Source organism: Onychostruthus taczanowskii, unplaced genomic scaffold, assembly GCF_017590055.1.
Source record: "Onychostruthus taczanowskii isolate IOZ18803 unplaced genomic scaffold, ASM1759005v1 scaffold32, whole genome shotgun sequence".
NCBI classification, from domain to species: domain Eukaryota; kingdom Metazoa; phylum Chordata; class Aves; order Passeriformes; family Passeridae; genus Onychostruthus; species Onychostruthus taczanowskii.
In genome coordinates, this window is record NW_024500572.1 from 1440992 (window position 1) to 1453059 (window position 12068).

Sequence of the window (12068 nt, forward strand, 5' to 3'; positions counted from 1 at the left end):
GCAACACTCTATTCTGCCCAAAAGAATAAGATTATGTCTCCAGCATCAAAGAAACAATAAAGGCAGAATTAAGAGTGAAAAGAAGCTTAAGATAAAGCAATTAGATCCAAAATGCCTGACAACTCTCATTAGAGGGTTTAGCACTACAACCTATATGGGAAAGGCAACAGAAATTCAGAAGCAAAGTCAATATTGACTTTACCAAAGGGGCTTGTAAACGGAATATGCATTTTTCTGAAAAAATATAGGCACATAAACGTTGTACTAAATTTTAACTCAGCTAATTAATTGTTATGGATTCAATCTTGCAACCAATACATATATTTGCAGTTAAAAAATTATGCCTGAACAGCATCCGGTCTCAGCAATTTGTGACTGAAATCATGCAAGTATGCTGCAATTTTTACAAAAATAACATTACATCCCATTTCTACCACCAGGATGAGGCAATGTCAACTCAACAAAGACAACATTCAGACCTCTTGGGTTTGTTCACTATGTCCAAAGATTTGAGAGACAGGTACCAGGCCTGGGAGAGGGTCCCAGGGGCATTGCCTACTGTCAGTGATTTGAGACCCAGATAATTTCCTAAAGCAGGCAAATTAAAACCTGATTTATATCAAGTCACTACCAAAAAAAAAAAACCAAACCCACAAAACATTGTAAATCCTGTCTGGTTCAGTCCAGTATTCTCAAAGTACAGCAAGTCCTAGAAACTCAATGAATAAAAATAAAAGTCTCCACACAGCAGCTTTTGGATCTGGTTTTCTGAAGTGCAAAAAGAAGACAGTCCCAGCAATACCTTGATGATATACAACTCAATGCTTGAGTTTATAATATACAATTAATTGACCATGTTTATCAACTGATAAATAATAGTTGCTAATCAGATAATAGCTGTATGCTACACAGAGAAAAAAATGTAAAGAATAGCAACATTTATCAGGGCAGTCTTTTCCTTTGAGAATTAATCTAGTTGTAAACAAAGATAATCATCCATGTTCCTCTGGTAAGGACCTTCAAAGAAATTTGGTTTCCAGAAAAAGAAAATGGGAATTTTTTTCTTTCTCTATCTGATACTTAAGGGAAAATATAGAACCCATAAATAATACCAAAAACCCCACCCCATACAGAATTCAATATATACTGTACTCAATACTGTACTTAATTTTTAAGTTCATTTGAAACAAGAACATCCCCAAATTACATAATAAAACAAATTAATATATTCAAGATAGTCAAAAGCACCTCTTTTATGTTTAATAATAATAATAATAATGAGCTAAAAGCTGAAAGCCATGCAGTGGTGTCAGAAGTCAGGCAGGCAGAGTCTTGGTAAAGTCACATCGACACAATTTTCATTGCAATGTCAGGGAGACAGAACCACTCAAACATAATATTTAAAAAAAAAAAACACTAAAACACAGCACAACATTGTTTAAAAGCTCACAGCTGTCATTTTAAGACTTTTTGCAGTATGATTGTTATTTCCTATCCCTGTCCCTCTCCTCCAGATGTTGGTACAGCTCAGGGTCATTTTAAGAAACTCCTGAGTGGCGATGCAGCCAGAGCACGAAGGAAGCTTCCTGCCCCCTGTGCCAAAATTCTGCATTTCTGCTGTGAACCCATGGGCAGGGCACAGCCCCAGAGGAACAGAGACCCCTCTGGGTCTCCCCACATGGGACACATCAGCCACGCCAGCCCTGGCAGCAGAGGAACACCTGGGCGGCTGTGAGCAGCCACGGGGCTCTGCAGCACCTCTGGGAGCTCCATCCTCCTCTCCACGGCAGCAGCCAGCACTGGGGAACGACTGGCTGATGGAAAATCCCAGCGTGGGGAGGCTGGAGGAGGAATAAAACACACAAACTCGAGTGGGTGCCTCACCTTCACGACGTCTTCGTCGGCGGATCTGCACTCGGCGGAGTCCGAGACGTCGACCACGGAGCCGTCCTCCTGCACGGCGACCACCTTGACTGGCACAGCCACCATCCTGCCCGTGAGGATGGCTGTGTTGAGGATTTCTGTGTCCTGGGAGCACACACAAACACAGGACGAGTGTTAGAGCAGCGCAACACCACGAGAATGGCACAGGGGCCACGACAGTGACGGGCACAGGGATGGGACCCTCCCTTGCACGCACCCTTCCAGCTCCCTGAAGTGTTTTAGCAGCTTTCTAAGCCAAAAGCTGCATCAGGACCACCCAGCCCTGGTTCTGACAAACTCCTTTTGAGCCCATGTGCAGGTCTGGCCGAGGGCAGTGGCATCTGTAAGCACAGATGGGATCTCCAGGGCATCAGCATCCCTCCCAGCCCTTTGCCCCAAAGGTGCCAGTGCTTTGGGAGGGGATTATCCACCACCACACAGCATTTCTTCCTTCCTGTTCCAGCTCACTCTGCTGTGAGTCGACCATTTATTTCCATAAATACATTAGGAGAAAAACTGTGCATCCACATACAATTTTTTTAGTCTTTCCCCAACAAAATCCCACCTAGAGACGCTTAACCACGTTTATCTGTAATCCTGATGAATTCACAGTGCTGGCACTCTAATGACTCCATTACACAGCCTTCCTCCCTGTCTCACTTTGATTAATTACTCCAGATGAGTTGCTACAGAGGCCTCTGCCTGGCATAGGCAGGTCCAGGCTGGAGGGGAGCAGCCTCTGCAGAAGCAGTGCCGACTGCCAGCCCAAAAGTTGACAGACAAGTGGGGCAAGGAATGATCTGGGATTTCACAGGGATTCATCCTGGCCCCCTCAAAAAGCCTGCAATAGGAAATACTGCTCTGAATCAATCCCCTTTTCATTTTTCAACTTCCATAAAACTAATTGCTTGCCAGTTGGGGGGAAAAAAAAATAAAAAAGTTGGTTCAAACTAATCTAACTTTAAATTCCATTATTAGAATTGGTGGAAGAAGGAATGGATTTTAGTGAAAAATTTGATGGCAGCTTGCATAGGGAGATATATTCACTATCATTTGCTCTGGCTGCTGGCTAGATTGATAGAGAGTAATGGGCATTGACCACAAGCTAAGGACAGCTGGAGAAGACCAATAAATACTTGCAACTAAGATGTATTATTAATCAATATTCGGAACCTTCTACAAAAAGCGTCCTGAATTAAATGAGCTGCAGCACTAATAACAGCAGTGCCAGCCACCTCCAGAGCCTCAGAGAGGTTTATGGGCAGCCAGAACAGCATCCAGCACACACTGGGGTCCATTTCTGGTCAGAACAGCACTGAAAGGACGTGCTCAGCTCCACACTCAGACTTCAATGTGATTTAAGAGTCATCCTGAGCAGAGAGGCTTTTTGGATAACACCTCAGGAAATAAGTACAGGCTTTGTTCTGTTCTCTGCAAGGCACAAACCAGATGTTTTACACAGTAAATGACTGTCTAGTTTTTGTTTCTGCTGAACAGGCTCATTTATAACCAGCTGCCAGCCAGGAGAGAGGGACACTGGCAAAGAGAGGAGTATGTGACAGAAGTGGAAGTGTGAAAAAAAACAACTGAAAATCCTTTACAGAGACTGAAATTTGAAAAGGCTGAGGAGAAAATGCACTGCCAGGTGGAAGAAAGCACTTAGGGGCACCTCAGGTGGAAAAAGGTTTTATAAAACAGCAAAGAGAAGCAGAAGGTAATTCATCCACAAGTCAGAGAAGAGGTGGTTAGATTTCACCACTGCAAACATCCCATATATCCTAAGCCCTCAAATATCAGACATTTGATGAAGACCTGGTGGTCCTGGGTCAAACAGCTCGTGAAGAGCAATTCTCCAACAATAGATGGTGTTCTTCAACCCATCTGGGGAAAATCTATTTTGGCCAAGGTCACAAGCAATGAGCACAAAACAAATTCCACCTCTCTGTTAGCACAGCTGTGAACTGCTCCAGGTCAGGCAGGCAGGTCTTGTGGCAATCACAGCCTGATCCAAAGCACTGGGGAGTCAGGATTAAAGAGCACTGAGTCAGGATTAAAGAGCACTGAGTCAGGATTAAACAGCACTGAGTCAGGATTAAAGAGCACTGAGTCAGGTTTAAAGGGCTCTCTGCACCTTGCTGGGTCGGAACCAGCTCCTCAGCAGGCCTGATCCATTTCTTGTTTGTTTTTTGTGCTGTTTGTTCTTCCCCCAGGTGTTGGCCACCCTGTGTGGCAAAGCACAAGCCCCCAGCCCCTCTGAAGCCTCAGTGCTCTTTAGCTGCCAAAGCTGCCCTCAGACTTTGATGCACTGAAGGACAATGTGAAGCCATAAAGGCATTGCATTCCTTTCCTAAGCTCCTGGTGAAGATGAGCATGGGACAAGCACGAGCACCAGAACTGTCCTGAGTTCCCCAGCACACACAGGAGCCCACCGTGCTAATTGGCTGGTGCAGCCTCACAAACCCTGCCCTTCAGCAGCTCCAGAGAAATCAATATCTCAGAGGCCTGATGCCTGCAGTGAGTGTTACACAAATATAATAGGCTGGGTAAAGGCCTTCTTAAGAGCTGGCTATTTATAGACTGCAAAAATACATTTCCTCTGAGGAAGAAATATGAACTAATTGACTGTCCAGCAGATTTATAAACAGACTTTTTACTGCTTCTTCAACAAGTCATAACATTTCATCTAAATTCTGTAAAGCTTGGTTTGCATTTCCATGGTAGATTTTCCTGCAGGAAAAGAGCTGCTGAACTTCATCTCCCTGTGCTGGTGATTTCTGACAGCACCTGGGGTGTACAGAGGGGTCATTGTGCTGATGGTCCTGCCACATGGAGCACAGTGAAGCATCAGCAGCAACAGCCAGGCACCACCAGCCCCATCCTCCAACTGTGGGCACTGCAAGGACCCTGGTGAAAAACTGGGAATCCTTCCCCATTTCTTCTGTTGAGGTCAGATCCTGACCAACTGCTTCAGCTCAGCAGCCTGGCTGGAAGCTACACATTCATATCACAGGCTCCATCCCTGAATAATAATAATTATTATTATGTGTGTTTATCTGCAGCTCTCTATCTGACTGCATTAGCACTTCAGCAGAGCTTTTCTTAATTACAACTGTAACCTGCTAATAGCATTTCTTTGTTGTCTGAAGGAATCTACTTCTTATGCAGCCCAGGCTAAATTAAAATTTAATACAACATCAGGTCGCAACAGAACTAGGAAGCAAATGACAGCTGTTTAATTAAAACCTAAAGCTGATTAGATGGCACTACTGAGAGAAATACTCAAGAGAAAGAGCAGAAAACTACTGGAACTCAAGGCCGGGATAATGGCTTTATTTAAATATGAATCAACGCCGCACACAGCCGTAGTAAATGTCTGACAACTGGTGGGTTTGGACAAATGTGGAGGAAAAGTGAATGGGAGACGTGTCTGGAGCCCTGAGAGAGCTGTGACTGCACACACTGCTGTCACCTGGAGCTGGCATTGCTGAGAACCCCCTTGGGTAGGCACAAACCAGCTGAGGAACGCCACACAGAGTTCCCAATAACTGTGCTTTAAACAACACCTAATTTAGTGACCTAAAGGCTCCTTGGGCAGGTGACTCCAGCAGCTCCCCCAGCTCCCACCACGCAGCACTTTCACCCTCTTTTGGTTGAAAAATGAAGACATGGAGAGATGGATGACACATCCCACAAGCAAGCACCTCAGGAGCTGGGCTCAGGTCAGCCCAGGGCCCGATTGCTGCCCTGGGGGAGCAGCCAGAATCCTTCCCCCCGAGCCTGGCAGCCCTGCAGCCCAGGCTCCCCTGACAGGTATCATCCCTGTGATTCATGCACGAGCTGCCTGCCTTTTGCTAGAGGTTAACAAAACATGCTACAGTACACTAAACCCAATAAACACTCAATTGTAAATCAGGAGGGAAACCTAAAGCCAGCCCTATTCCACTGACAAATGCTACAGTTAAATGCTTTTTGGCATTTAGCTGAAATGACTGTCTTTAGTGAGGAAGGCAGAGAGCTGGAACATTTGTCTGTAGAATTGCATTCCTTCATTATTATTTCTTTCCCCTGAGTGTAGCTCAGGAAAATACATTTGTAATATTAGAAGGAGTCTTTTAGGAACCAGGTCTTCTGCCTGGAAACAGCATCTCTTAAAAAATGTAAATTACAGGGCAGATTGTGACGTGTGGGCTGGGCTAGGGGAGGGTTTTTTATTTGATAAATTATTCACCACCTTTTGCTTCAGATCAAAGAGCAAGGCAATATAAATCCATTAAGCAAGCTTAATATATAAATTAGATGCTTTGCTGCAATTATTATAATCCACAGCAATTCTGTGGTTTTCCCCCCTCGTGGCTGAATACCGTTTTAGGTTTCCAATACATATTAATGAAGCCTGGATGTGAGGAAACTCCATTTTCCACCATTCTATCAGGTAAGATACACATTCAGTCACCCAAAGGCAAGAACAAACAACTGGGATTATGTGTTTATGAAAGATTAGAAAATGTAAACAATCTTGCAAAGAGATTGTATTCTTTGACCTTTTTCCTTCCTCCTTTCCTCTCTTTTCCTTTCCTTTCCTCTCCTTTCCTTTCCTTCCCTTTCCTTCCCTTTCCTTCCCTTTCCTTCCCTTTCCTTCCCTTTCCTTCCCTTTCCTTCCCTTTCCTTCCCTTTCCTTCCCTTTCCTTCCTTTCCTTCTGCTCCAGGGCTGATCTTCAGCTGCTTCCTTACCCTGCAATCACCATTTGAGTGCAGCCACTTGTGGAATCCCCCATTCCCAAGTTCTCAGGTGCCAGCCCGAGTCCCCCATCCCACTCCCTCCAACATTTCCCTGCTCTGTCTCCTCATCCCAGCCTGGAGCATCCCTGCCAGAGGGGTCAGCTCTGACAGATGGACAATCACAAACCCTGCAGCCTCTCTGCCCAAGCTAAAGGTCATCCTCCAGCTCCTTTGTTTACCTGCACAAAGGTTTTATTTCCCGTGGGATGGCTGAGCAAGGACAGGTGCAGGTGTGCAGCAGGAATTGTTGCAGACTGAACCATGTCCAGAGGTTCCTAATCACTGCTTCTCACTGAACAATGGAAGCAGCAGCCATTAGCCTAATTGAATATTATTCTAGAGGTGTATCAGTGCCGCAAAAACAATTTGTTTTAGCGCAAAAAAGCACGATCCAGAGACTCCAAAGCACAGTCTCGTTTCAGAACTTGTCTTTTTGCCATGGAGACACCGAAGGAAGCTCTGATCTCAGCAGAGTCTACCTGGCACACAGAGCCAGCGGCAGGGGCTGCTCTCCCTTGGATTCATGGAAACTAAAGCTGAGATTTACTCCATTTCATGTTTTCTTACCGAGGAAATTCAGCTCATTTTGAGGTTTATGTAGGATGAACAAGAAAAACCTGCTGCTGAAGGTGAAACCTGATTAGACACACAGAGACTGTCATTTCTGTGACCTGAGGCAGTTTGGGGTTTTTTTCTTTTCATAACTCAGAACAAATCTGCCCCCATTAAGCAAAGGTTCAGAACACAGCCTGGTGCACTTGGCAGAAGTAATTGCAACCTGTCAGGCAGACTCCACTGTGCCTTCTGCACGAGCAAAAGCCCTTCCCTGAGCCTGGGCTCAGGTTATTTCTCCTCAGCACATCATGTCCAAACCTGCTCTGCGACACCATCGCTCTCAAGTGCGCACCTGAGGCTGGAGGAGCTGGGGAGCAACTGTTGTGTACCTGATTTTAGATGTCTGCAGAGAGGAGAGGCAGCAAGAGTTCCTGACTCGTGTTTCAGGCCCTTCTAGCCAAGAAACACAGGGCCTAAAGTGAGCCTCAAAGTCTGGTAAAGTCTGCCAGCCATTCACACTGGAATTTATGCTGCATTCTGTTCTCCTGACACACTCAAGCCAGTCCTTCCCAACAGCAGGTGACTGGGAACCATTTTAAAGCATATTTAGAGGTTTGCAGTTCATTTAAAAATATTGGTTTTTTTCCCCTTTTTGTTCCAGAGAAACATAATCATGTTCTGACTTAATAAAATTGTGGCTCCCCTCTGACTGAAATCAAACAATATCCCCCTGCAAATGGGGGACAAAATGGGCAGAGCTCTCTGCTCGGGAGCAGTGAGTGTACAAACTGATACACCACTGACTGCTTTCAAATGGCCGTGAAATAATTAATCTGAACATTCCTCAAAGGCATTGTTTTCTCCACAGAGCAGTCTAAGGAGGCCGTGCCTTGCCATGGAACATAATTATCAGATCCACTGGAGTACCATCAGCAGTCAAAGATACCATTTCCTGGCTCTGTGTGTTTGTCCCACAGGCTTAATAATATTTAACGACATCAGGGATGGCCATTTGGAAAAGTTTCCTTCAGACATCCCTCTAACTCTTTTCCTACTCTTGGTATTTCCTTCAGACTGGGTTGGAGGGAGGGTTTTCCAGAGGGAATTCTCTGCCACTAGTGCAATGGGAGAGCTGGCAACTCAGTGGCTTGAAAAGGCTTCAGTTTCACAAGAGCAAAACTGCAGACACTGAAACATAAGGTTGTGGATCACGTGAGTTTAGCACTGCAATCTGTGTGCTCATCTCCTTCCACCAGCCCTACCTGGGCAGAAATCCATGTCCTTCTGTAAGAACAGCTGCTTAATGCTATAGAAGGATGCACAAATTAATTCCAGCATGTCTCCAGCACATCCCAACATGCTGCAGGAGCAGCAGCACGGAGGGAGTGTGGCTCTCCCTCTGCTTTGGCCACGCTGCCTTGCTCCCTTCAGCCTTTCCCAGGGGCTGTGCCTCAGGAAAACCTATTTATGAGCAGGAAAAGATCCTTGGGAAAGCAACCATAACACTGTGAAAAATCCTCTGAGATTTCCTGACAGGAGACAGCTGTCCAGCACTCACTGACAGGGGGGCAGAAGAAGCGGGTTTTGTGTCTTCCCCCTGAGCACAGCTTCAAACACTGGTGTAAGTCCTGGCAGAGCAGAATGCACATTAATTGTACTTGAGAAGTGAATTATGGAGTCTAAACAGAGCTCTGGGAGATGCTCTCATTCATTGTCCTGCCGAAGGAGGATTTCATTTTCTGAAGAAAAGGAAAGGTCTGTGTCTTACCCAAAGAATTCCTGGTTTTATTCTTGAGGAGCAGACTGCTGTGCTCCCTGATTCCCCTGCTTGGGTAATTTCAGAGCTGCACTGGGCTTGTCTCAGGTGGGGAGTGCACCCTGCCCTGCAGGACTGGCTCTCCCAGCCTGGCTCAGCCTCTCCTGTGCCAGCAGGGAGGGATTCCCTCCCAGCCACTCCAGGCCAGCACCACAGACACTCTGCAAGATTTATCTCTCTCCATTAAAAGCGCTCAGATGTCTCTTTATACTTGAAGTCAAGAATTAGGGGAGAGAATCTCTATCCCTCCATGCTTTCAGAACTATAAACAGTCAGTACCCACACACAGCTGCTGGTTCTTTCACCCCTGGGAGTTAAAATTTACACCCCTGCACGATGCACGCAGTGACACAGACTCACATTTGGTCTGCTTCACTTAATAAAATTTCCTGCTGCTCTATGGGATCAGGGAAAAGGAAAACATCACATCTGCAGCCCAAGCAGCATCAGCCCTTTCTATCCCTGCACGCCCAGAGCTCCCTGCTGCCTCGTTCCCTGATTTTGGGAGCCTCCCTGCACTGCCACTCCACCCAAACCAGCGCTGCCCTTCACCTCTGCAGCGCTGAGCTCCTGCCAAACAAACACCCAAGGAGATCCCACCTGGCTGTGGCTGCCACTGCCTGGGAGTGCTTTTGGTTTGGAGAAAACAAATGAGCTTCTTGATGAATACCAAGTGTAAAGAAGACAACTTTGAGAATATTTTCTTTAGGAAAAAAACCCTAAAATTAAAAAAAAAATGGGATTTTTTTTTTTTCAAATCAGAACATTGATTTATTTCAGGTGAGTTTCTGAGAGTTTTCTGACTGATCTAAGAACTACTGGAGGATTTTTACTTCCTTCCTCTGCCTCTTCTTGGCTTGAGTTTTGTTCTTGACTTTAATTTGTCAGTCTGCTCACCCTGTGTGACGTTCCACCTTGTTCTGACATGTCCCTGTGTCTGATTATTTCTTTTCCTGCACAACTTTTACAAAGAACAACCTCTTTTTTATTCAAGTTCAGAACAAAATCTCTTTTTTGTTTTCATGATTGAATTTCCCAGTGAACTCTTGTACAGTGTATTTATTTCCTGCAGACTAGGACAATATCATCTGTGTTTCAAAAGCTGAGCTGCTGCTGCCAGAACATCAATATTTTTCCAGAGTCCATCAGATTTTAGGAAACACAGTCCCTCAAATGAAAAAATGTGTTAAGAATCTGTGGGAAGGAAATAAAATAAAATAAAATTAAGATAAATAAAATAAAATAAAATAATAAAATATAAAAGAAAATAGAGACTGACTGGAGGTAGTAGCTATAATGAAGACCAAGTATCCACAGAAATGTAAAGCTGCTGTGAATTCAGCATCAAACTGTTGAACTTTTAATCTTTTCCCATCTCTATTTCATCTGTTCTAAGAATTAGATATACAGTGATTTATTTAAACCACTGCTCCTAGTACCTAGTCCTTCCACAAGACTTCCAAGCCAGTTCTCAGCTCTGCCAAAGACAACAGGACAGGTTTTTTAGGTATTTTCATTTTACATCTAAAACAACCGAGGCAGAGGAAATCCCAGCAGGCCAGTGACAGATGAGGAAAAGGATTCCACATTCCCAGTCCCAGGTCCACGCCTGTTCTCTGGGTACACTCAAACCTGCTCTTGGTTCTGACCAATTTAAACACCAATTTCCACACGTTTCCTACTAAGTGGCCTTTCTGCATAACAAGAAAATGGGGATTTTATTGGCAGGTGCCCTGAAATTCAGCCGTGCAGCAAAACAAATATCAGTGACTGCAAGGAACTACAGAGGGCTCCAAATGCAGCAAGAGATGAAAGGAAAGGAAAGGAAGAAATGCAATATTACAGTATTATTTGCCATCCTTCTTAAGTGGAAAATGATAATGGCATATCTAGTGTTTATAATGGCAGATGAGTTTATAATGCCACCGGCAGCTGCAGGAGTTCAAGGGGAAATCACTGAATATCCTTTAATCTGAAACTATTGCAAAAGGTTCCACTTCCAGGGGGCTCCCAGTGTCACCTCACAGGTGGTTTGAAACGGGGCAAGGGGGATGACATCAATGTTTCTCAGGAACAGAAAGTGACAGTGTTATTGGTTTTCAATAGAATTACTCTGTAAACAGACAAAGGTCTCCCACTTACTATTCTATAAAGGCAAGTAAATATCAAAATCACTGCACATTTCCTTGATAAAGGGTTTTAACTGGTCCCTCGTTCTTACACCTCAGCACCAAACTCACACCAGGCTGGGATTCCACAGGAGCTTTCATTATTTTTTCATTTAAGCTGTTTGTAAACGATGTGAAAGAGTGGTTGACTTGGTTTTCCAACAACAGACACTGAAGGACAGAAGGAAAGTGAAAAAAGACTTCTGTCTGTGCTTCCAAAGTATTGTCTTCATAATTAGCCTTTAGAAGTCATTAAGACATGATTTAAATTCAAACCTCCCCATCTGTTTCTTCAGAACCTGCTCCATTATGAGAAATGATTATCCAGGAAGATAAACTGGGTGCAGCAAGAGAGGTAAAAGAGAATTACCCAAATTTGTGTTGAAGGACTCATCCCCAAGAAGTATCTAAGGGAAGGAAAGCCTTTCCCATTTTCTGCCATTTCCCTAATGTGAGACACAAAAATACACACCCTGAGCTGCAGAAAGAAATCAGGCCAGCCCTGCTGCACTGTTCAAATACAAGGAATATTTGCTATTCGCCTCCATTAAGGAAATTTATCTCCCTTAAAACTGCCTCTGTTAACCATTCATTCTTTACTTTACCTCTAAAAATTGGCAGGTTTTCAAATGATAAATACTTTTTTTTTTTTTTTTTTTTTTTTTTTGCAGTACCAGTTTGGAACTGTTGACTGCTGCAAGGTGGGAGGAAGGCTGGGTGTGAGGTCCTTTCTGTCCTGCAGCTCATGGGTGCCCTCCCTGCACATCGCTCCTGCTAAATGGACACAGGAGCACAGGAAAAGAGGCTTTTTGCACAAAACAGGGCTG

At 44.5% G+C, this 12068-nt stretch overlaps 1 protein-coding gene across 1 annotated transcript in view; it reads right to left on the reverse strand.

The window, feature by feature from the left end:
• Positions 1-12068, reverse strand: part of TMEM132B (transmembrane protein 132B) — a 158180-nt gene that overhangs the window by 40976 nt on the left and 105136 nt on the right. Inside the window, exon 5 of the mRNA XM_041410398.1 lies at positions 1885-2028. Coding sequence (XP_041266332.1) covers positions 1885-2028 — 144 coding nt within the window. The remainder of the gene's footprint in view (positions 1-1884; positions 2029-12068) is intronic.